The sequence below is a fragment of the Paramisgurnus dabryanus genome, chromosome 6 (genome assembly GCF_030506205.2).
Source record: "Paramisgurnus dabryanus chromosome 6, PD_genome_1.1, whole genome shotgun sequence".
NCBI lineage: Eukaryota > Metazoa > Chordata > Actinopteri > Cypriniformes > Cobitidae > Paramisgurnus > Paramisgurnus dabryanus.
Window position 1 is genome coordinate 11083955 of NC_133342.1, and position 27526 is coordinate 11111480.

Genomic DNA, 27526 nt, shown 5'->3' on the forward strand with positions numbered 1-27526 from the left:
GCTTAAAACAAGCAAAAAAATCTGCCAATAGAATAAGAAAAATTTTTCTTGAAATAAGTTTACTTTTTCCATAAAGACTTAATCCAATAATTTTTTTCTCATTCCATTGTCTGATTTTTTTGTGCTTGTTTTAAGCACAAATTTGCTTAAATTTTAAAGTTTTTGTCTAAAAATTAGACTTATTTTCCTAGCTCCTTTTGCTCATCAAGAAAATACATCTTAATTTAACATTTTTTTTTTATTTTTTTACTGAAAATATATTTTAATTGAAATCAAGACAAAAATACTAAGTAAGAATGTCATTTTTTGAGGTGTACAGAATCTGAAAAAGTATTAAGCTAAACTACAAATTACTTTAAAAAAAACAAAAACGTAGCTACACTGTCAGAAAAAAGGTACAAATTTGTTTATTTTTCTGTCGCTGGGGTGGTACCCTAAAAGGTACCCCTATGTACGTTTATGGGTATACAACACATTGAAATAATGTACCTTATGGGGTACAATATTAAACCCCAAGGACCAATTGTGTACCTTAAGGATCAATTTTGTACCAGTTAAATTTTAGGGGTACAAAACAGTTAAATGTACCTTTAAGGGTACAAAATAGATCCTTAAGGAACAGTAATGTACCCCAGAAGGTACAACATTGTATTATGTTTATATACCTGTAAAGGTACAAAACGGTACCTTGGGGTACCACCCCAGCGACAAAAAAGGTATAGTTTTGTACCTTTTTTTCTGACAGTGTAGCATACAATGCATACAATTTTTTAAATGACTAAGAAACACTTTTATTTTAGCTCTTTATAATAATAATAATTTTATTATTATTATAAGCACACCATTATTTTTGTGAATATGCCTCTGAGACCAACTTTATGAGTACAAAAAGTGTTATTATCGGTTCATGAAATGAAAATTGAATTACTGTAGTGATATGGACTATTTTAATGATGTCTTTACTGCCTTTCTGGGCCTTGAAAGTTGTTTCATAAAAAAGATCTTCATTTGTGTTCTGAAGGTGAACGAAGGTCTTTATGTAATTAATGAAAACAAGTTTCATTCTGGAGTGAACTAATACTTTAAGGAGTCAAAAATGGCTGCTACTCACCAATATCTGTACACTGTACAAAACAATTTCAACTAGATTTTATAAGTTATGTCAAAATTAAAATAGTAGGTTGAATTGCAGGCCCATGCCCCCCAGATGACACAACGCGCCACCCTAATCTTAAGACCCTTCAATACGTTTATATTTTGTATCAGACGTTCTGTTTATTAAAATAAGAGTTTGGTTGTAGTATGGTACATAGTAGATATAAATGATATAAGACGGTTATACAGTAAGAAAGAATACAGTATTGTAGGTTTATATGTCACTTGTTATTCCTTTAGCGTGTTTTTGGTTTTAACTGTAGTAAACCCATGGTTAATTTTCGTGCAGGGCAGCTGGTTATTGTGCCATCATCAGCTCATGTCTGAGAAGAACTCGCGCGCAAAAATCAACATGAGAGGAAAGATTGAGTTCTTATGAGATTTTACTCCTGTGATCTGCTGCCATTATTTTAAGGTAAGCACACTTTTATATGCTACAGATCATGTTTGTTTTATTGATAACATTACCCGGTATGTATTGTTGTTATTGCGTTGTTGGTGGAACTGAAGTCTTGCCACATCGTGTATAGGCTTGTAGTCAACTTATGTGTTTTGTTGTCCTTGACCTGACTTGTATTGGTCTATTTCAAATGAGTTTGTTCAGTCTGTGGCCGTTGTTTTAATGCGATTAAAATTTCTTAATTCAAAATATTCTTATGACTTGTGAATGTAATGCTCAGTTAACTTAAATGAACCAGGCTTGTTTACGTCCATTTTGCCGATTTTGAGATTTTTTGACGGATTGAATGTCCAGGTTCATTTCCGTATACAGTATACTTTACATATATAAATGGCCAATGAAAAGTTGTGAAATCATGTAATCTGATTTTCACGTATATCCATTTGCTGTCAAAGCTGTGACAGCCCCCCCCCCCCCGTTAAACCTTTTTTACAGTGTATGTACAGGAATTGACCACATTTAAAGTAACAACACAATTTCAATAAACACATAACACACATACACAAATATAACTAGAGATAACTATTCTAGATTACTATACTGGTTAACTCTTTCATCGCCATTGACGAGTTATCTTGTCAATTAAGAGAAAACCTGTCCCTGCCAATGACGAGTATTTCTGGCTTTCTGCAATACCGCTATTATCCACCTGTGGGACACTCCGCAACTCAAAAACTCGGATGTATTGCCCTAGGGCAAGCAGCTGCATGTCTGTGTATGTTTTGAAGATTGCTCTGAATCTGATCTTTATCAAAAGTCCTTCACAAAAATGAAATGATCTCAGCTTTTTGCTCAAAACTGAGTGTTTTTGAAGAAACCTACCCAGGTTATAAAAAGAGAACTAATGAAGGTAGGATCATTAGATTATAAAAAGGTATGAAATAAACTGCTTTTCTATGGCATCAATGTGAAGAAGCTTTAAGCACCCTTTTCAAACGTGTAATGCACAAAAACTGTTTCATAAGAGTTTCCTGAAGGACTATATAGACAACAAGGTTTGGTGTCATTTTGTTGCTGGATCTAATCTTAGTCATCTTTCCTTCATTACAGAAAGCTCCCACTGTCCCCTCCAGTTTTCTGCAGTTTGTTTTGTTTATTACGTCTCTATTCTCTAATCTGACTCATGCCCGAGGACAGACGGACGATGTTGATATTTGGAGAGTGGCAGAAAAAGGCCACGGAGTGAGGATGAGGTTTATATGACGAGAGACAGGTCTTACTGCACTGATGGCCCTGGAGGACGACGTCCTTGATGGCCAGCAAGCCTCTCTGGCCCGAGGTCACCGCTTCAAAGACGATCTGTGGAGAAAAGAAGAAAGCTCATAACCACAGTGATAAATGGACACGCTCTCAAAGTGTCGCACGCATCGACCACCGCAGGGGCCGAGGGGAAATTTTAAAGGCGGCACGCCGCGAGCGCACGGCAACGCTCTGGAGATGGGAGAAGCGTTGAGAAAAAAAACGTTCTTCATTACAGCTCATTAAAACTCCATTTATCTTCACATATTGGACTGGCAGGCTCCAAAGGTTCGCACGGTGAATCGGCTGCCCGTCCAATGAAGCCGTTTATAGAGACGGTAAATCAGTGAGGCGCTCGGGCGGACTGAGCTCGAGCTGTTTGCTTTAGACCAGGTTTATACGGCCAAACAATTCAACTGGACAGCCGGTCTCATAGGGGTCAGGGCTAAACAAAAATAGAGATGCTAATGTTTGAGTGCCCATTCCAAGCATGCAAACAAGCAGCTATTGAGTGAGGAAAGCAGAGAGCAAACACATAATGTCTGAAGAGATGAAGAGGTCTGGAAATGTTAACGTAGCTTGGACTCTTAAACTCTTGTATTTACTGATAATTGCCATTATATGTTCAGATACTAGAAGTCTCATTATCATCTCCTTTTTCTCATTAAAGGATCTTAGAGATTGAAAAATAGCACACATCCCCTGTAAACAATGCACTATTCCAGGGAATCATTTTTGACTTAGTGTTTTAATTAATGAACAAAAATTTTGAACAATTGGGTTTAAATGAAATCTGCCAAATATGTTAACACCACAAGCGTAAAACAGTAAAGCTAATCTCAACAAAACATTAGCATTAAGGATTCAGTTATTTCATTCAGTTTAGGAGTTATCCTTTAAAAAAATCATCCTGAAAATATGTATAAGAGCACTAAACAAAGCTCTTGTTTGTATCTTGTTTAAGTTATTGTTCATATAATTTTTTAAAACGATTACAATAAGCACTGTCACATTAGATCTGAATAAATAATCCACCCTTAGTCAACAGTAAAGTATTAACAAATTGTGTATTTAATATACAGGTGCTAATATGACAACGTTCATCCTCAAAACAGACAGATATAATGTGTACCCAAAGTGTAAAATGGTAAAAAGGTTAAGACAGAATACTATAGATCCTAGGTAAAAAAAATCAACTTGAATGTACTAAACTACACTTAAATACTAGCAAGTAGCCAAGTACATTTGTAGGTTATTCACTAAGTTATGCACTACCAATAAACTAATTAACACTTCGGTGTACCTGAAAAAGTATAAATACCAGTAATACTTAAATAGTGCAGTGACATGAATAGTGACTCAAAATAGCACAATTGTGTATTGATTAAAAGTTAAAAGTAAGTAGTAAAGACAAATTTTGGTATATTGGTATGATAGCTAAAAAATTTGTGAACGTACAGTGCAAAAAATGATGTTCAAGTGTCTTGTTTTCAGTAAAAATATTTAAAATTCTTAAATTAAGATGCTTTTTCTTGATGACCAAAACAACCCAAATAAATAAGTCTAGTTTTTAGACCAAAAATCACTTTTGTATCGGCCGCCGATATTTATCGGCCAATTTTTGATGAATTTGAAACCTTCGGCATATCGGCAATAGCACGAGAAAGGCAGATACCGATTGTTTATTAATTAACTGCATAAAGAAATCCATTATATGTAAAAAATGAGTTAATGTTGTTAATAAAATAAATGCTAAATAGCAAAAACCACCTTTGAAGGTTGTCATGCTGTCTTATTATATTTGTTTTAGCTTAATTTGTGCCTCTCTTATTATGTTGGTCAGTTGAATGTTAATTAGATCCAATCCATGTTCAGTAAAAATTATTTGATGCAGAAATAAACTAGATAATAGACCAACTGTATAGTATTGTTTACAAGTGTTAAATATCGGTATCGGCATCGGTATCGGCCAGAAGTTGTCTGTTTAAATCCGTATCGGCCCAAAAAAATCCTATTGGTGCATCCTTACTTTTTTATACTTTGGTCTAAAAACTGGACTTATTTTCTTGGGTCGTTTTGCTCATCAAGAAAAAGCATCTTAATTTAAGAATTTCAATATTTTTAAAAGAATACTAAGAAAATGTTTTCTTAAAAAACATTTTTTGCAGTGTAAATAGTACATTTACTAAGTGTACTTAAAAAAAGTGTGTTTTAGTACACTTTTGACACCTGGGATAACATTTGTTAACTCTTAACACCCCACCCTAGACCTCACTCTTTTTCGGCTAAGATTTTTAGTGGTGTTTGAAATAATGGTGGACATTATTGAGTGCAATCATACAATCCCATAATGCACCACAATAATAAGAGTACAACCAATGTCCACTTACAGCTAGCTGCTACTCTATGACTACCGCAGAATGTGCGAATATGTGAACGAGCAACGCGACTTCCGGAGAACGAACCCGAAAACATGTTCGGGACGTGTCCGGCGGAACTGGCACGAATGGCCACCCTACTACAGAGGAGTGCGACCTCTGACATATATAGCAATTGTAAGTCGCTTTGGATAAAAGCGCCAGCTAAATGAATAAATAAGTAAGTTTTATGTTGTAGAATAAAACGTGAAAAATCATGAGATTATGTTTACCCAACATCTTTTTTAAGGAGTTAAAAACATATTGACTTTGGGACGATGGAACCTGGAAGTGCTAAAATGCTAACTCGCTTTTAGGTTTGCCTACTGATCTATATACAGTAAATGACTGGATTGTGCATAAAATCCTTAATGTAACGGTGAGAGGTGAAGCCACCTGAAGAGTTCGAGGGGCCATCTTGGTATTCCCAAACCAGCATTGACTTACATTCAAATCATGATCAAAATACACACGGTTTACATCGTATCATTCACACAAGATTCATTTTAAGGACATGTGTACATAAATTAATTGTTTCTTCTGATGTTATTTTCAATGTTTATGTTTTAATCGGGCAGGATAAGGGATTTAAGGAAATATTAAGGTAGTGTGTTTCTGCATTCTGTTGTAATGACAACGGTGTGTAAATAAAGTTTTATGACATTAAGAGCAAACACGCTTAGTGTTATTTCTCCGAATAAGTTGTTAAGAAAAGAAAACTTATATTCTCTGGCTTTTTATAAGCATAGCGGCATTGAAATTAAGTGTTGTTTTTATATTGCTGAATCAAATGTTAGTTTAACAACGACCTAAAAAGGGTATCTTAACGGTTTTAAAATACAAGCAATTATCGTTGACACATTTTACTGTACAAACAAAAACAATAATTACAAAGCCAGCACCTTATTGCATGCACATACGGTACTTAAAGCATGATTATTTATTTAGATTTCACAATGAGCACTTTTGTCATTAATAATACATGTACTGCGGTCTGTCCGCTAATCTTATATGTACACTACAGTAATAAAGATGAATGTAGAGAGGACTCATTGTTTAAAAAGTAAAATCTACAACTAAATAACTACAGTATGCACATAATTAGGACGTTTGCATGGAGACTATAGATATAAAATTGGAGACTGGTAAAGAGTTTTATCATTTAAATAAAATTATTTTATTAATGTTTGGGCATACCAACCAGAATTGTGACGTCATGTGCAATCCAGTCATTTCTTTAAATCAGTGGTTTTAACTAAAAAAATACATCATTCCTGCAGCATTATTAAAAACAACACAGGTAGTGAGGTGTGTCTTTATCTTTTTTAAGTTCCTCTCATAGACACGAATGATAAAGCTTGTGTTTCCTGGGTTACAGGTGGAGTTCACATAAGAGGACATTAGGACACCAAACTACATGAAAATTGAGTCTCAATCAATGAAAAGTTTTGATAGTTGACCTGACAGCTTCACGTATAGAGGAAACTTCACTCGTGAGTCTTTTAGTAAGAAAAACAGTGAATCTCTGGAATAATTACACACTAATGTCTAAAGCAGCAGGTTACAATACTGCACAATTACACTCAGCTATAATTATCTTGACATTGCTAATTAGACACAACCTCCAGACGTGATTTCTCTGTTCTTATCTCCCAGAGAAATCAGCAAAGAAATCATCATCATGCCAGCGAAATCTGATGAAAAACGCAGGTTATTTCTAAGTCATATCCCATCATACTGATCGAGTAACGTTTGCAGATTTTCTAAATACAAACAGAAGTCGTGAAGCCAACTGGAGAAGAGAAAGAGACTTTGATGGGTGAATACAGACCAACACATGGGCATCTCCAGCTGTCAGTTATTCATTTCTGTGATGTCAGATATGTTAAACCACACCCAGAATCAGAATGTCAGCGGTCCGTGTGGGTTTTTTCATCCTAACAGATGCTGTGAAACATATTTTAATCTACAGAAGATGTAAACCACATTTGCTCTTGACTGGTTTTAGTTAACTGCAGTATTGCATGAGAGTAGATTGCTGCAAACTAACTTCTAGTTTAACATCTCAATATCTCTATATGACAAGAGGAACATCAGGAACTCATCTGAGAAGTGAAGCAAGCCGTTATATTTTAATCAAACATTAATGTTCTGCAGGGTTCAAGGTGAATCCAGTACAGTATTTTTTTACATATATACTTAATCTTTTATTTATTCATTTAGCTGACGCTTTAATCCAAAGCGACACATAATTGCTAATCGTAAATGAAGTATCCTTTGCGAGGCAATGCATTTGATTTACAGTGAGTTTACAATACAGTAGATAAACCTCAAAAAGCTCATCTCTACATGAATGAATGACTGAAACAGATCAACAGCCCAAAGCCAAATGTTGATCTTTCTTAAAAAATGTCTGAATGACTCTGTCCATAATAATACTGAGGAGTTGGTGACGTAATGAGCGCATGTAGTCGAGGTGTAGTGGTGAGAATCATCTAATTCAACACATCAGCCGGGTCTCAGTCTGACCTCTCTACTCGAGTCCCTCTAATGAAATAATTTACTAAAGAACAGATTCCCTGTGAGGGGTCACGAGGTCTCGTTCACCAATTAACACAGAGCAGGTCACTAATAACCAGACACCTCTCTCTCTCTCTCTCTCTCTCTCTCTCTCTCTTTCTCTCTCTTGTTATTATGAGAACGAGAGTCTTTCTTTGTTATAAATGTATTTCATCTTACAGCTTGAAGAAAATCACTGCACTTCTGTTGGTTTAATTAATGCTGTTTGTTAAGTCAATTATTTTACTAGCTTTCACCATCAGATCTCACCTGATAGAAGTTAGGCCAGTAAGTGCTGATGGCAAGCTCCACCTGGTTCCAGTTTCGACCGACAGGTCCGGATGTGTTCCAGACGGGCAGACCCATCGGACTGTTGTTTTCTTTAATGTAGATGTTGAGGTGTGCCGGGCTCCCCCCCTCTCTCCCCGCCACATAATACTGAAATATGACACAATGCGTGTCGTTCTCTTTGAGCTGTGGGGTGAAGAGTAAAGCCTTCTGTCCAGCGTAACGGCCTGAAGAATTTACCATCATAAACGCTGAACCTGCCAGAGAAATCACAAAGCACAAGGATAAATATCAATCATAAAGACCAAAGCCTCCGGTCTCAGGTTAAATGGGTCATATTTTCTCAACTCTACAGCCGTATATTTTTTACTCCCTGAATGGCACTTTTCAAAGTTTTCTTTTTGAATAAAACATTGAGATTTAGGGATCATTTTGCTTTCTCTATAAAAATACCCAGCAGATAAAAATCCTCCTGAGGCGTGGATCACCAGAATGCCACAACACTGGCACAGATGGGCGGACAAATTAAAAACCAGGCTTTATTCAGTACCAATAAAACTGCTTTAATGGTTGAAAGTAAGGATGGACCGATACAAAATATCTGTGCCGATACTGATATTTGATTACTAGGAGTGTAAATTGGACAGTTCATTACGGTTCAATCAAAAATCGATTTTCTCCGCCAGCAATGCGTGTTTTTTCAGATGAGATACATCAAGCACTTCTTTGATGCGATTATAATTCCATCCAATTTAATTAATTTATCAATATTTTTATATAACGTGCCCAGTTAAACATTTTTACTTACAAATGCAAACAAAATATATAACATGAACATTTATTTAACCCTTATGTGTTGTTGGGGTCATTTTTGTCTTTTTTTAGTCTTAATTTGGCCACAACGTTTTCTGTGTTTCAGCAAATTGAATAATTTTTGGTGACAAATCTTATATTTACACATATTTTAAGAAAATGATTTGAAATTTTTCAAAAACGTAACAATATACCAAGGGCAATTTTAGTACCTATTCGTGTTGTTAGTGGCCAAAAAGGCCACTAAATTAAACTGCTGTAAAATGTATCAGATGAATTTTTTTTCATATTTTGTTGTATAAATCTGTTAATCAACCTCAGTACTGATCAAAACAATGCAATGATTTTAACTCTTTAATTGCCAAGTTTATAAGTGGTGCATGTGATTTGGGGAAAAACACACACAAATTGACTGATTTTCAATGTAAAAAGTGTTGTGGACTGGATTTTTTTATTACTTTTTCTTGTCTTGGGCATGTAAAAGATTAGCAAAAACACTGGCTTTGATGCATTTTTAGTTTTTGTGCAGCATCAGATTTTAATTTTTTCTCCCTCATTTATTGTTTGTAACTCAATGTACAAACCAGAAATTAAGCTCTGTTTTTGCACAGCCCTACAAAAGGGTTAATCTAAAACTAGCATACTACACTCACTTAACACAACTAAAACGAGGCTGGGAGACCAGCTAGTCTTTTCAGTGGTGTTTTTTGTTAATAAACCAAATTAACTTGAGAAAAGAGCTTGTGGAACCATCACCTGTTCTTGAACGTACAGCCGGCACAAATCTATAAGATCTATACATCAGTACAAATAGAGTTCATGTCATAAGGGTTTATATCTGATTCATCTTCTGTTTATCAACACATTATAAAAGAATCACTGACAGTAATTGATTAAAGATTCACTTCATTAAATGAGCAGCTTCATTTATCTTAATCAGCAATGCTAATGAATGAATATCTGATTCAATCACACTGCTGCCAAATCCACACACGCACACAATTACAGAGACACACACGCACAATATGTTAAAATCTGGGTATTGTATGATGTTTGAGCTACACAAGACTTTGGATAAAAGTTAAACATCACTAAAGCAATGATGAGCAGATAACATCATCTACGCAGAAAACTTTCCCTCATGCATTCATAAGAATTTTAATCTCAAATCTTCATCTCATCTCGACAAGGACATGTTACACATCATTTCCTTATTAAAAGATAAGAACAAAGATATTCAGTTTATTTGCTAATAAGCATCTCAAATGAAATTCAACGTTAGTGGCATTCACAAATCTATCATGTGATCTGTTCAGTGTGAAAATCCACAAGACTTCATCCAACAATTAACTGAATAGTGAAACGCGTCTCTATATGACACTTTATTAGTACTGGAGCAAGTTATTAAATTTTGATGAAAGATTACAAAGGCAAATATTTTTTCATTAGAATAACATGCGCTGACAAATCCTTCACAATAAGGGCAGGAATGCAAATGAAGAAAATGAATAAGTTCAGGATGATATTTAACATCTTTCAAAGATTCAATGTCACCAAGCTCACGGCCTGGCGGGTTTGTCTGTGATGTACAGAATACAGCCAATGTATAAACTGATAACATAGAAACACACACAAACCGTTTTACTGACAGACACACACATGATGACACAAACATATGAATTCATTTACAACACACAGCAATCAAAGTTACAAATCTCAACAAATTTTTGATTGGTTTATCATACCTAGCGGTTTATCGCTCATCCCTTACTCAAGTACATTTTTAATTATTTCTATAGTAACTTTTACTTTGTGTTACCCTTTTAAGATACATTGTTACAGTTTCCTTTCGAGGGAACTCGTGCTGCGTCACTGCGGTGACACTTTGGGGACGCCTCCAGGGGTAAGTGCGTCTGAATGTGTATTTCAAATTCAACCAATGGTGAGGCTTAACGACAAAGACAGGGTGACGCGGAACTAGGAAGTATATCGCTATCTGAAATATTGCCAAAGACGGCGTTACAGGGACGCAGTAAGTATGGCAAGGGAGACGCAGCGTCTCGTTCCCTTCTCAGGGAACAACAGTTACTGTACATACATAACCAGAGACGTTTTCATGTGTCAAACACAACTATGCAAAAAAGCATTTTGGTATGAATCAACATTCACATACAGAAGATATAAGCATTTAAAGTGAACAGTTTAGCACGTGTGCTTAAAAAGTCTAGAATTTTTATGATATTATCCTACACTACACAGGGAATAAAACAGATTTTTTTCCAAAAAACTTCTTGCATAAAAAAGACTCAAGCACTTTGAATGACCTGTATCTATGTATGTATATTTTCAAAAATTCAAATTTTGTTGGGTTTGTCTCGGGTCACGAAAAAGTGATTTGGGTTGAGATACATTTCTTTGTAAACACACACAGACACATGATATGACACGACATGCTGTAAGATTAGAAACAAGATGCTGACGGGTCAACACATCATTTCATTCATTCCACAGTAAGAGGTGTGATGCGTAACACCTGTTCAGCAGATACTGTGTGTGTGTGTGTGTGTGTGTGTGTGTGTGTGTGTGTGTGTGTGTGTGTGTGTGTGTGTGTGTGTGTGTGTATAAAAACATGAGGTCACGGTAAACTGTGAATATAATTTGTGTCTGTGTTTATCGTAATACTTATTAGTTTTCTGTCATTTACCAACCACACACAGACAGACCTCACATTCACTGGAGCTGTCAATCATCACAGCCTCTTCAGTCTGATCATCCTGTCTGGCAAAATAATTATCCACCTACTCCAGCAGCAAATGATAATGAGCGTTGCTTTTTTTACAGCAGTACTAGTGTAGTGTGGCTGTTTTTCTCTTCTTTCCTCCTTAACGATAACACGTTCGGCCCAATTAGCCGCGAAGCGTCGTCTCCTCCTGCGTTCTGGTGAAGGGTACGAGCGCTCGCCGGCTGTCAGGGCTCTGCAGGAGAATCTCTTTATTAACACTTCACTGACATCAGCGTCTGATTGGATGAGACCTTTCTGTTATAATGACAACATCTATACATTAAATGAGTCGACTTCACTCAACAGATACTAAACTCATGACCTGTAACAGATGCTGAGAGAAACATTATCTTAATGTGGATGTGTTTTGCTTATCCTCAAGACTGTTCAGTAAATAAGGTTTAAATATTACATGGAAAACTGTATATGCGGAAAAGTGTCGTATATCACGGAAATATAGTTATTTCATTATGACCTATGACACAGGAGTGTATAAAATAAATTCAGCTCAACTACCGGTTGCTCGCACACGCTGTGCACACAAAGTCTGATTACAATCTGCACAGATCACAGTGTCACTAATGGCACAAGATTTCAAAGTAAATCCCCGCAGCTCTGACAAGGTGAAAACATTACCTGCACAGAGACGCCGATTCACCAATTTACAGCGATGTGTGAGGCTGGTACGCGGCTTTATTTCTGCCGTCTTGGCACCTGATGCTTCATTAGAGCATGCTGGGATACCGCCTGAACTCCTCATACTAATGGCAGAGCTAATTAAAAGAGTCTCGGACAAGCCGAGCATCACAACATTATCATGAAGACCAGATTCACAAGCGGAGATGATTTTAATAAAGACAGTGCTGCTTAAAATATAACACATCTGTCCAAACCAATGGTGTTTACTTGAAATGATACTCTGCTATTACCATGATGTATGTCCAGAAACATGGTATTTTTACTCTATATGTTGGTAGGCGGCCACACAAACTCTTTCGTCATGACTCTGAAGTTTTCCCGTGTTGATTTGTGCATGAGCACATTAATGTTAATGTCTCTAAAAAAAGACTTTAACTCTGTTTCGAAATGTTTGAACTAAACTCGAGCACTCTTTAAAATATGTAAGTGCTGTTAATGAGTCATTTATTCGAAACTATTTTTGTTAGTGTGAAATAACCTGATAGATATAAGGGTGTTATTTTGTACAATGTGATTAATGATTTCAACATTAATATACTTAGGGGTGTAACAGTACGTGCATTCATCTTCAAATGTCACAGTACGGACATCACGGTTGGGTCCACACAGTCTGGACAAAAAACATAAATTTAAATGAGTTTAAATGAGTGCACGCACACCCCTCCCAAAACAAACCAGATGTGTTTCTACTTGACGGGCTCGATATCTCGATGCATTGCATCCTCAATATTTAAAATCATTTTATTATTACAGATGTGGCCTTTAAAAATGCGCGTCTCTGAGACCAGAATGCCGCGGAGACTTCCGAAATTCTGCGAGATCCCGCAAAAGGGGGGTTCGGTGGGGGACGCAGGAAATATAAAAACCTGTAGAGGGCAGGCGTGTTTCTTGTAGGCCATACTGACGACAATGTGTGTGCTCGACTTCATGCTGAGCATATACTGTATGATATTGAAGTAACATGACACGGACTTTGATGTCATACAAATGCATGCTTTTTGGCAAACATTTTGTTGGCGAAGTTTTCTTTTGCCAGTTACATAAACAGTCACATATTCTTCATAAAAATCCGACTCAAACGCGGATCATTTGTCTTATTTTTTCCGTGTACTTACAGTAGAAGAGACGTGATGTATGATAATCGAGTCTTATAACAAAATAATTCGCGAAGACCTTTGAAGAGACCGAGCGCATTTACGCAATATCATTAACTAGTTTATCTAATTTTACATTTAGTTCATTTTTGCATCTGAACGTTTTAATAGCTTTAACATGGTTGTGGTGCGCTTTTCTGCATTACTGAACAGTTGGCTACTTTTTATATTATTATGTTTCCCTTTACATGGTATGAAACACGATAAAAAGTATGCATTGGTGTTTAATACATTTCACTGAGAATTTGTATAATATGTTATACTTTTGTACTAAGGAAATAAAATCATATTGTGAGTGTAAATATTCATAAATTCGAGGAGTTTCTGATGTGTTTGTCATCGGCAAAATGCGCAGTTTCTTTGTTGCTGATTAAAAACCGTTGGCTATGTGATTGTTTAAAATTGACATTTTTTCTACTTATTATTAATTTATTTTTTGCCTACATTTACTCAAATAATATCAATGTGAAAATATAAGTAAATCATACTTCAAGTTAGGCGTAAAACTTACACATTTTTGATGTCAAATAGAAATAATAATAATTTGAAATATGCAATTATTACAGTTTTAAAAACTTAAATATATTACTCTGACCTTTTTAAATATATTGACTAAAATAATCTGTAAATGTAATACTTATATTATTAAGGCGTATACATCAAATAATATATGTACATTTTACACAAAATATCTGTTCTATTTTTAGTAATTTATTTTCCAACTAAAAAAATCGCATAACTGCATTAAGAGATTTTATTAAGTTACTTTAATCATTTATTTTAGAGATATTTACAAAGCCACTGAATCATTTTTAACAGTGTGTACATTATGACCTTATTATTAAATGCATATAAATAAAAATATGTAAAACTAAATAAAAAGATATCATACACGGACTGTATGTAAGCATACGTTTTCTTGTTCGGTGCACGTGGGTTTAAATGCCGTTTTTCTAAAGAAGAATTTTAAAACTTTATTGGTGGTAGTTGAGAAGAATTCCTTTTTCCATTTCTAAATCATTTTGAGCGCAATATAAATATATCATATTGTTATTCTTATTATATAAGAATACGCAATTTTTACAAACTTTTTAACATATAGAAAATACACGTTAAGCATGTTGTGTGTATTTCCTAATTACAAGCTTTTGATGAAATTGCACCAAAACTAAACGTGCATAAAAACATAAAAAAGTCATTTAAATAAGCGAAAAAATATTTTTTATGAGCTCAAAAATTTGAATATAATGTGCTATTGCTGAAAATTGCCCATCTCTAAAGGAGAATATTCATCTTTAAAGTTTAAGAAACAAAAAACTACTGATAAGCATTCTCAAACATATATATTCTGTAAGCACTCATTTATCCATAATGATGTAATTTATTTTTTAATAACATATTGTCGCTGTCGGGCAAAGATACTCTCTGGACACCAAGACCATGTCTATGGGTTCAAGAATAACAGAATATTGGCCATTTGAAACTCGAAAGTCATCACTTTATTTTGTCCCATTGTTTTCCATTTTGCGTGTGGTAAAACTCCTGTGCGCGTCGTTCAAATTCATTGAAATTTCGTACACTTGTAGTTTAGCAAGTATGTATAATACAATCAGTCTGCACATCGTCTGAGGAAATCCGAAGTTGCGTCGAGGGGAACCAAGCTGACAGCCGCGACAGCAGAGATTGTCACGTACCTACAGAAGGGTATTGGAAAAAGCTTGCATCTGACCTGCAGCGATATCATTCTGGCTTGTTGGGATGTCAGCCAGCGAGAGTCATCTGATTCTGACCTTGTTCTTTTACTCCTTAGAGTCTAAAACCAGGAGGGCATATTAAGTATTCATTGTATTTTCATTTTAACAGAGCAGCTATGGTTGCGCGTTTCACACACCTCTCCAAACCACGTTGTTAACACTATGCTTGTTCGACTTCATGCGGCGCCGCAAGAACCGACAGCCGGATGACGTCAGAGTACCGCGAGAATGATTCAAGAAATCATATTTCGCCTCGCTCTCGCGATACTGTGACGTCTTCTGGCTGTCGATTCTCGGGGCGCCGCATGAAGTCGAACAAGCCTATTGACAGCAGCAAAAGCTACGCATGCGCTTTTAACTTGTAAAACTCAAAGGTGAATGGGTAATGTAGTCTCTGCTCTCGGTGGGACGAATTAGGTAGCTTGCATTGTGAAGGGCGCTTTGAAAAGCGGCAGCGCAGCCAAATAATTAAATTAAGCCTCTGATTTAAACAGATGTGCAAACGAGCGTTCTGGTACGTTAGAAGTAGGTTCTGGGCGCAGGGAGAGGCGGTGGTACGCTCAAGAGCTATATTTGGAAGTGGCGGTACTGGCCCACATTAAAGCACTGGCGGTAGCAAAGGTAGACGGCCCTTTGAAAAGCAAAAGAAAGCTGATAAAAATGAGAAACCTACACTGAAATAAATTGGAGTAGGATTTAGGCTACTTAACAAAATCTAAACATTTTTCACTCAGAAAATGCTAGTAAATATAAACAAAATTATCAGCAGCTTTAACTTTATTACTTTTTTAATTTTAATTCACTCTTTGTTTCAGCGATGTTTATAAATGTACTATATTTTTGCATTTTGATTACAAACTGTTCTACACTGAAAAGAAACTAATGTAACCTGATTTAATCACGTAAAACATGAGTCTAAACACAAGCACCACTTTTCTGAATGATGATAATCACAAACATCCCAGAGTTTGTAAATCAATTGTTTGTAAAACATATTTAATGCTAACTTTACTTAAAAATTCAGAAAATATTTTTTACAGTGTATAAATAAAAAGACATGAAGGAAGTTAATTCCAAAATGTAATTAATTGTACATGGTTTAGCTGCTTGTTTTAGCAGCTACCAGTGACAGAGAGTCAAGAAATTAAAAACCACCCACCCCTAGGTCTGCCAATTCTTTGCCAACCCCCAATGCTAATCGATCACCTCATCAAAGAAAACCGGTTTATCCAGTTTTCACCAGCGTGTTGGGTTTTAATATCAACCTTTGCAGTTTCTTTGTTAAAATGTAATTTAAGCAAATAGGCCTAATACATAAGCTGTATGTTATTTTAAATGAATGTTTATAACTTATAAAATTAAGTGGATATCAGGTAACTTAATTTGACATATGTTGATATAACCTAGGCTCTTAAGTCCCACGCAATCGCCATGAGACACACGCATTTCTGTCAGTTCACACGCTCACACACCAAACCTTGTAAGCTATTTATCACGCTGAGAAGTAAAATAGAACTTTTCCTGCTATACAAATTAATAAAGGAGGTGCTGGTATACAGAGCATTTCTGTCGAGTTTAGCAGTACATTTTTTAGGTGTGGTCAACTTTACGCAGCGCCACAAGAACCGACAAGCAGATGACATCAGAGTACCGCGAGAAATAAAGCGGAGGAGGTTGGTTTTAAATCGCTCTCGCGGTACTCTGATGTCATCCAATCATGTTTGAGTCTGTATCAGATGAAAATACAGATTTTGAGGAACAACTTATTGTTTGGAGATTGTCAATGGACGTTTCTGAGTGGTATGTTTGTTTTTTCAGTGTAGACCTGCAAAACGCCAAATGCATAAAAATTAATTAATATGGTAATGTCTTAGCATGATATGTTTTCTAAAATGTTTAAAAATGAACAAATCAGTTGTGCGAAACTACACAGAATTTTTTTTTAATGAAACATATTCAATGGTTACAGTGCCTCATGGTGGGGTTTAACCCCTGGTTCAGTTTACCCCATCTGTTTCACTTTGCCCCACAGCCACCGTTCTGGGAAACTGCCTAGCTTAGTAATTCAGGCTAATCTTTAGCTAAATCATTCACATGGTTTTATACATAGCCTATCACAAATATTTATGGTATGAATATTTAGACCTGGATAAATCTACTTTAACATAACAGCCTTTATACCTGGTATGTATAAATTTTACTTTGATAGGATAAAAACTGTTTTTTTTTTTGTTAAAAAAATCATACTTTAATCATAACTCTTTAATTTGTCCTTCTCTTTAACATATAAATTATGGTTGCTACCTGTATTTGTGGTCACACGGCTACAAATCTGTATGGTTGCCTAGATAAAGGGGGTGGGTCAACTTACCCACTGGCTCACTTTGCCCCACTCTCCCCTACTTGGTATTGAGAAACGGTGTTTATCGAAGCCGGAGCGCGAGCTACAAACTACAGAGCGAGTGCGCGGGTGCACAATGGTGAAAGAGCAACACACGATGTAAATAATTATACCAGTGCTCGCAGTACAGACGCTTTATATTTTAGCGTACTGCGTACCTTCACTTTCTTTTGCGTGCCACCACTTCTCATGTTGCTGGTACTTTGCCTTAAAGAGTCAAAGGGCGTTTCTATGTGGCGCTGCGCAGACAGTTCGGCAACGAAGACATCAAAGTACCGCGAGAGCAAGTCGAAATGTTACAAATGGTCCGACTTTACCTTTGCTCTCGCGGTACTCTGATGTCATACGCCGACCAGTCAGCGCCGCACCATTTAAAGTCGAAAAAATATTTTTGAAAAAAAATGCACTAATAAAGATATTAGACAAGTTTTTCATGAAAGGAAGAGAGTTACTCCAAGAGGAAAATTTTATTGGAATTCCATTCTAAGAGATGTAATTTGGTGTAAAGCATGGTTGCTGCCCTATAAATTTTGTATTTCAAATAAAGTGAGAGAAATTCATTTGAAGATATTACACAAAATATACCCAACTAATTTACTACTTTCTAAATTTATGGACATTGGGAACGAATGTTCATTTTGTAATAATACTGAGGAGTCTTTATGTCATTTATTTTTTGATTGCCAAAATGTTCAGGCATTTTGGAATGAATGTTTTTCTGTCCTATCAACTAAAACTAACACAGTCATAACATTTAATATGAAAGATATTATTTGTTACTTTGAGAATGATGATAAAAACATTTACAATTTGGTAAATTTCTTCATTTTTTATGGCAAATTCTTTATTCATAAATGTAGATTTTTAAAATCTTATCCTTTACACCTGGTTTTCTTAAAAGAAATCACTCTTTTAATGAAGTCTCTTAAACTTGTTAAAAATGTAAAAGGTACATGTATTGTTAATGTCTATGAGTCTGTATTTGGCGTCCTGTGAATGTCTTCTATTTTATTTTTATAACTATTTTCTTATTCAACTTTGGAAGTTTCTATTTTGATGCCTGTTTTCTGTATTAATGTTCATATGTTCTCTAATAAAAAAAAAATAAAAAAAAAATAAAAACATTTAAAGTCGAACACACAAAGCGTCAAGGCAGGGCCGCTGGAAGTCATTTTGAACAGGGGGTGCTGTGAATTTTTTAACCAAAAAACCTATGAGCCTATAGGCCTATTTAAAATACATTTTAAAAATAAATACATTGAGATTTACTACTTTATTGTCATATACACTTCAGGGCACACAGCCAGGGTCTGAAACACACAGACATCATCAGTTCTCAGATGAATATGCGCTATTAATCAGAAGCAAAAATACTTATCCCAGGGGGAATTACTTTCGTTACAATTTACATACAACATATAATATTATAACAACATATAATATTAATTAAACTTCACAATTTTCAATGTCCATGCGGACGAACATATTTTACTTTCGTTTTTAAGTTAGAATCACACGACAGATGTAAAATATTCTCACATTAACATACCTAGTATATTTTTATATAGATCTTTTTTTTTACTAAATAGTACTATTACTGTCTTTTTTAAACTTATAAATAATTCATAATTTGAACAAAAATAATGATGGGTTTAGTTCTGATATTGTATACTTTTATAAAGAAATACATGGTGTATAATTACATTTTTAGAATAGGCTTTATATAAGGTTTGTACTGTAAAAATACTCTATTTGTTACAAACAAAAGATAAAGAATTTACAAACGTGTGGAGAGCCATTTCAGCACTTGGACAGCGAAATGTTTTTTTTTTAAAGCATTACTTAAAATGTTTTCTCATCTCACCATATCTACAGGTGCAGAGTCATTATATACAATAAATCCGTTGGGTAGCATTTAAAAAAAACATTTAAAAGTAGATGCATTTGTTTAAAGCAAAGCATTTATTTACTTAGCTACAGATGAAGCAGCTATTTAAGCCTTCTAACGTCTCATAATTGATCATCATTTATGTCCAAGAGACTCAATAATAATCTGTTACATTTTAATCCTTTAATTTTTCATATTAAAAAGCGTTTTTGTGCTGCTGCGCATCCATGTATGTAATAAACAAACCCGCGTTGTCATTCCGTTAATACGCATATTATCAATGCGCTCTTTACTCGCGCAGAAAAAACTCGCGTCGCGCATTGCGCCGGTTGTATAATAGAAATTCCAAAGTCTCTCATGAGCTAGAGGACGAATGTCCAGGGAGTTCAGTATTTCTGTGTGGGCATGCATCAGGGAAAGGTGTGTGAGTCTTTTCTGGGTCATGGTGCTGTACCAATGTCTTTAAAAGACGCAAGACAAAGAAAGTGCGCTCGGATGAGGCCACGGATAGGCACAGTAATGAAATTAAAATCCAAAATACACGTAATAACCTACGTGTGTCAAAAATAATTTCCTAAAATATTCATAAGTAATATATCAATTGTGCAAAATATTTTTACTTAAAAAAAATATATTTCTCGCTTTTCCGCGACCATGCGTCAAGGTCTGGAGGAAAAGGATACCCGCCCGGTGCCGATTGAGCATGTAAGCATATGTTTTCTTGTTCGCTCCACGCAACACGGGTTTAAACGCCGTTTTTTTTCTAAAGAATAATGTTTAAACTTTATTGGTGGTGGTTGAGAATAATTTATATTGCAGAATAATGTATATTGCATTTTAGCGCAATATAAATGTATCATATTGTTATTCTTAATATAAAAGAATACTAATATATTTTTTACAACATTTTTAACTTTAAAACATACATATAAAGATGCTTTGTACAATAGCTTTGCTTCTGACAACAATTTTCTGTAATAAATCAGTAAATCAATCACAAAATGTGTTGAAAGTGGCGAATAAAATGCTTGTCAATTCAAACAAAGGTGTATAAAACCGCTTTAATTAACAATAACTAAACTGTGCTCTTTTGCATACCTCTACTTTTCTCATGTCTTTCTTTATGCCACCTTTATCTTTTTAAAATCTTGCCACTTTTAGAAATAATTTGTTTGCATTTTTTGTATACTGCACACTTTATTTGCATCAACTATACCCATAATAACATTTTCTACGTTTTTCTTTCAATAAAAATAAACATATTTATTATTGTCTTAACTTAAAACTTTGTTTTTTAATTTATAAATTAGATTTTATATAAATAAGTTTTAAAAGTGTTGACTGCGAACGTCTGAGATAAGATATCTGGAAGGACCTATAATATACGCCTATAATATATGTACATTTTAAATTAAAATGTCTGTTCTATTTCTAGCAATTTATTTTGTTTTGACCAACTAAAAAATACATAAGTGACATTAAGAGATTTTATAAAGTTACTTTAATCCATTATTTTAGTAATATATTTACAAAGCCACTGAATATTTTTACTGTTATGAATAACGGCTGAAAGGATAAAAAAAATCATAACACTGACTGCCTATATGCGCAAGAAAGGTATTATTAAAGTTTTAAATATGTAAAACTAAATAAAGATATCATATGCCCACTGTACAGTATGTAGGCCCATGTTTTCTTGTTCGCTCTGCGTGGGTTTAAACGCCGTTTTTAAAGAATATTTTTTAAACTTTATTGGTGGTGGTTGAGAAGAATTCCTCTTTCCATATGTAAAGCAATTTAGCGCAATATACATGTGTCATATTATTGTTCTTAATATATTAAGAACAATAATACTACTATATTTTTACAACATTTTTAACTTTAAAACATGTATTTTTATACCACATGAATCTCTTTAAAATATTAATACTTTTAGAAAAACGGACATAATTATTAATATTATGAACAAACAATGAAACGGTGTCAAAATTCGACAACACAAATAATTAAGATATACATTGTAAATAGAGTTAAGTGTATTAGGCTCACACTAAATTCTTTGTTGCACTTAGTATAAATGCCCATTGCACGTACAGTCATCTTTATATATGTATGCGCTGTTATGCTGGCAAGAATTGGTTGACGTCACTTTGCTGTTTTAATAGAAATGTTAAATATTCAGCAATGCCCTTATTAACTTCTGGAAACAACCGCAATGACAACGCATATAAAAATGTAGTTTTTTATGCGCCACCTGGTGGATTTTCTGTGAAGCGAAACACATTAAGGGAAAAGGGAAAGTAGCCCCCCCGAAAACACTTGCAGAATTCTGCGTGACTCCGCGAGACGATTTGGCGAATGCCGCGGGAGAAAACGCGCGTTTTTAAAGGCCACATCTGTATTGTAAGTCTGCCTGCTTCACACTTTTACCATTGCAGCTCATTCTTAACTCTTGTAAAACTCTGCTATTGTAAAGCTTTGAGACTCAATGTGACATCTTTAACGTGTCGATTGTCGATTAAGAGGCTGTTTACACTTGGCATTAACATGCGTTTTCGTCGATCGGATCACAAGTGGACGACGTTAATGCCAGGTGTAAACAGTGTTCAAAACGTTTTGAGCTCGTCCACTTTCAACCACATTCAGAGGTAGTTGAAACCACTTTCGATCGGATTGCTTTTGTAGTATAAACGCACATGTGGTTGAATGTGTTCGAACAGCCCTACACGACCGCCTTCTCTCCACCCATTTATCTAATCTGAGATGTTTTATGTCTTTTCTGACTTCTGGCACGAACACAGGTGTACAGCGCTGTTTGTAGCCTTTCATTGATAAAACTAAAGCGGCTGATCTCCGCAGTTTCATTTTGCAAGCGTGTGAAAGTTGCGCGATCCTATATCATCAATTGTGCTGAAATATCAGAGAAAGCTCTAACATATAAACGTACAAAACACTGTGCGGCATGCTTACTTAATACACAAGCAGCAGACTCCGACACACTGTAAAAAAATTCCGTAGAAATTGCAGCTGGGTTTCCGGTAATTTACCGTAGATTTACATTTATGTTTTTTACTGGCAACATTTTGTTCAAAGTTAAATGAAAATTAAACATTTACAAGTCTTTATCTTTACAGAGTAAAACTAAAAAACAGCATCAAGCAAAACATTCTGGGAAACAAAATCTGGACCAAAAAACTGAAAAAGGTTGATGATGATTTCTGGTTCCCAGAATGCTTTGCATGAGGCTGTTATTGTATAGTTTTATTCTGTAAAGATAAAGAAATTTGAAAAATTGAAATTTATTTAACTTTGAACAAACTCTTGCCAGTAAATAACATAAATGTATATCTACGGTAAATTACCGGCAACCCAGCGGCAATAACATTGACATTTCTACGGAATTTTTTTACAGTGCATAATATTAGTGCGTAACAATTTAAACATCTCTCCTAGTCGTGTTTTAAAGCTCACATAACACAAGCTGTTTCTGTATTTCTGATGTTAATCTGGAGTACCTATAGAGTAGTATTACATGCTTTATATCTCTGAAGAGTCTTTAATTTAATCAGATTTATAAAAGAAAGATTAGCTTTACCGATTCTACCGATGAAAAAATGAAGAAGGAGGAGTTATACCGCTGAAGGAGCGAGTACAAGTCATGCAACAACACTATACAACACTGTTTAACTTATGATTCACTACATGTTTGTGTCATTTATATAATATGCATGAGCCTATTTCCAACATAAGACAGAAGTCTTACTTATCGCATGCAACTCATGATCCACCGCATCAAACACACGCAAAACTCTGCTGCTACCCCGGATAATAAACTATATCCACTGTTTTCATAAGGCTGACTTTCTTCTCCTTACATCCAAAACCACTCTTCTTCTTTCGTGCCATTGTTGAGTTTTGAAATTAAACAGAGCTGTCGCGTGATGTGAATGTTTGTAAGTTCTAGCGTCTCCCGCTGATTGACGGGTGGGTGGGGTTTTCCGGGGGAAGTGCCCATATAAAGAAGTGATACGTACAGAAAACCCCTGAAATGTTAGCTGGACCCATAATCAAAAAAAAAACTTTCTGAAACTTGTACAAACCCTGGCGAAGTGCATTCGGCACAGAAATACTCTGTAACACGACCAACTGCTTTTTTGACACTTTGCCTACGTTTAGCATGAGGAAACAACTCTATAACTGTGTTAATAAGTCAGAATGCATGAAACACCATTGAACCACCCCTTTAACAACTCGCCCATAGACCATGCCTTCAAAATAATCAGAACAGAAATGGTCGAAGGTGGTCAAAGAGACAGATTAAACACTTTCTTGTCCACTTGTGATCCAATCGACCAAAAGCATCTTGATGTTTTTATGCATTGATGCAGAAATTGTTCACATTATCATCCCAATGCATTGTAAAAAAAGAGGCGACTTTAAGTAATCGAGTTTAAAACCAACACAAAGCAGCGCTGAGAAGACCCTATGACTTATTACCATGGTAACCACAAATCTACCATAAGTAAAGGAACCATAGTTTAACCAACACATTTACAGTGAAAGTATGACTAACTAATAAAAATTCACCAAAAACAAGATTACTTGGTGCAATTTACCATGGTTGACTTTTATAAGTGATACTTGTGACAATATAACAAAAAATATTAATATAAGAGCATGCGTACAGTATAAAAACTAAATTAAACAAACCTAACCTAATCTCTTAATTATAATATTAAACTTTTTTTATTTTATTCCTATGTTTTATTAACAACTTCCTTATTTAAATGTATGTACAAAAAAAACCTAAAATGAAACTACTGTCTGCTCAGAGGAAATGAAAAAACCCTCAACATATTTGTCATACCCAACCGTAACCTCCGAACCGTGACTTTTGTATACAATTACACCCCTATAATACACTATACAGGTATTTAAGAAATCACCTGCATTAAATCGCTCTTCCTGATTGGTCAGTTCTCCACTGTGACGGCGGATCATCTCACTGAGAAGTGTCTGACGCTAATCATCAGAGTCTTCGGGTTGGAAGGGCATTTAAACTCATCATGCTCTGAGCGACAGTATAACAGGAGGTAGTAATTTTCAGTAATGACTCGTACTCATTATTCTGCTCTCATCCAGGTCCTGAACCCTGTGAAAATCATTATGTGGTTGAAATGGGAACGAAGGGGCGGCTCTTTAAACTCAAACCCTCCAGGTCTCATTTGCTAATAAAACCGTGCGAGGTCACACCCCGAGAAAAGGCCCGGTGGCGCCTCTCAAATGTCAACGTAGACAAGGCTATTCTCACATTCTGCCACCAATCAAAAACTCTCTCGCTGTGAGAGTTCGCCAGGCCGCGCGAGGAAACGTGGCCGAGCTCAATTTTCCTGAGCCCTCGATCAAAAAAATACGCAAGAAGAGACGAGGAAAAATAACCGAGGCTATGGAAAGCAAGGGCTTCTTTTGTCTGAGAGTAACAATAGGGAAGAGAAAAACTTTATTCCGTCTGTCTATCTAATAAATGAAAGCTGGAGAACTTTCTCAAACTCTGAGGAATGAATATTGTAGGAAAGTTTTTCATGCACGCGCTGTCTATCATCTTTAGCTTGGAGTTAATTGGCCAGGGAACAAACGGCACAGACGTTCTCCTGCCAGCTCTCGTAAAACATTTAAATGACATTATCTCTGACGTTCCTTAACACCTTAAATCCAATTATTTTATTTAAAGGAATGGTTTATCTTAAAAAAAAGAAGGGAGGACCATTTTGCATCCCTAATTCTGCTCTATGTATTGTTTTTCTTCATCCAAGCTGATTGTATGTTATGCAAAAATGATAACAAATATCATAAAAGTATCACAAAGATACATGCGACTAAAATATAACATATGTAGGTAAAGCCTTGGACAGAGCAAAAATAAATAAATACATTCATCTTTACTATTTTTGATATATTTAACACTTTATGCTTAATTAAAGAAAGATTTTGAAAAAAAACAGATGCTGAATAAATTATAGCATTTTATTTCAGTGAATTATTATTTCTAACGTCTGTTGTTGGTAGAAGGACACGAGATTATTGACTTCAGATATAAATGGGCTTTAAACATTCAGGTTTGCCCTATAATCGTATAACGGTGACTGCTGTCCTCTTCGACTTTCCTTTCAGCACAACAAACATAAAAACACTTTTGACTTCACACAAAGTTGGCGTAATACCGTAAGCATAATTAGTGTGTTATCACGTCACGGCCGTTCCTTCGGGATATCTCATCTTTGGCTAATGGGATTGAAGTTCAGATTTAATTTCCGGCATCCTTCAGTGTTTATGACAGAATCAACGCTTGAGTTCCTTAACGTCTCTCCGCACGACCCGCGACGACTGGAGGGATGTTTACCATCCACAGGGGAGATAAAACGCAGTCGTACTGTACTGAGAACAGTTCATTCAGTTAATGAGGCTGTAAAACAAATAACATTTCAGACGAGGCTTCATTAGGAAAAAAGGATAAATTTCGCTGCTTTTGATCTTCTGGGAGGAATATTCCAGATTTCTTAATAAGCTGTGTGAAATGTCTCTGAATGAATCTTAGGAGATGAAATCAAATTTGATTCGCAAATGGACTCGTGTAAAACATCACCTTATCATCTAGAGTTAATCTTCACAAAACCTCAGATGAGATCCCACAATCCTGTGCATGCAATTCACCAGCTGAATGAACTAAAAAATGACACGCAAGTGAAGGATTATTGGTACTGTGTAGGGACTGGGGCTGGCTAAAAAAAGATCAATGTTATCTGATTTGAATTGATCTTTTATTTAACAAAGCAATATCGATTCAAGAAATACTTGAGTTGATTCTTAATGGGCCTGCTTTACAGGTAGAGCTCAACAATAAACAGTGCCCAATGACCTGGGGCGAAAGTGAACGATGCTCAGCCAGTTGACAGAACAGTCACTTCCCAAAAGGGCCAGTGTGGCACCGTCACAAAAGTTTAGCATTTGCACATTTTAGACCTTGCCAATTCAAAATATTCACGTAAAAAAGATGCAAAACAGACAATGCACTCCTCACATGCATTTTGAGAAGTTTTGTGCACGTACATCTGAAGAGTGACCCCAAAAAGCGGCATTTTAAGACTTCAGACAGCGCACAAATACTGGGTTCACGTTGCCTAGATGCCATGATTATCCTCTATAATGTAATCTATGAATGTGAACAATTCAGAAAGAAAATGCATAACAGTACACTGAAAAAAATGATTCATTCAATTTACTCAATTTCTTTTAAAGGTAAGGGGTTGCAATCAATTTATTTAAGCTACATTTAAACCAAAGTTTTGTGTTTTGTTTTTCTTTATTTTTTATTTTTAAATGTGGCTAAAATAAATTGATTGCGACCACTTACCTTAAAAAATTGAGTAAATTGAGTGAATCATTTTTTTCAGTGTATATTAGATTTGTGCATTACATGTGCATGTACACTTTGAGAAAAATCTGATTTTTATTGCTGTTTATATGTTAATATGACTAGCCATGTGCAAATGTATCATTCAAAACCACTGCTGAGTATTTTCTCCATCAAATTGGAGACAGTCTTATTCCAAGGTTTGAGATCGCCTGTGTTTCCATCGTCACAAACATCTAACCCTACAATGGACCACTCCCTAAGAACACATTTCAATTCATGCAATGAACTGTTGTATATAATTGTTTTTATGATGCATCACGAATTGCTCAAATAATCAATTATTTAAAAAGCAGTGCTCATGCTTTTTTCTCTTGTGTGTGCGTGCAGGAGATGTAAATAAAGCGATTAATATTGTTTGAAGTGGACTGCTGTTGAAAGTTTTTTAGGATGTGAAAGTTCTCAAAGAACTGTGATATCGGATTGAATCGAATTGTTGACATAAT

General features: G+C 35.3%; 1 protein-coding gene across 1 annotated transcript in view; it reads right to left on the minus strand.

Annotated features, from left to right (window-relative positions):
* LOC135744126 (receptor-type tyrosine-protein phosphatase mu-like) overlaps positions 1–27526 on the minus strand; it is a 218618-nt gene that overhangs the window by 124441 nt on the left and 66651 nt on the right. Inside the window, exons 3-4 of the mRNA XM_073814927.1 lie at positions 8101–8375; positions 2836–2914 (exon numbers count right to left, since the gene is read on the minus strand). Coding sequence (XP_073671028.1) covers positions 2836–2914; positions 8101–8375 — 354 coding nt within the window. The remainder of the gene's footprint in view (positions 1–2835; positions 2915–8100; positions 8376–27526) is intronic.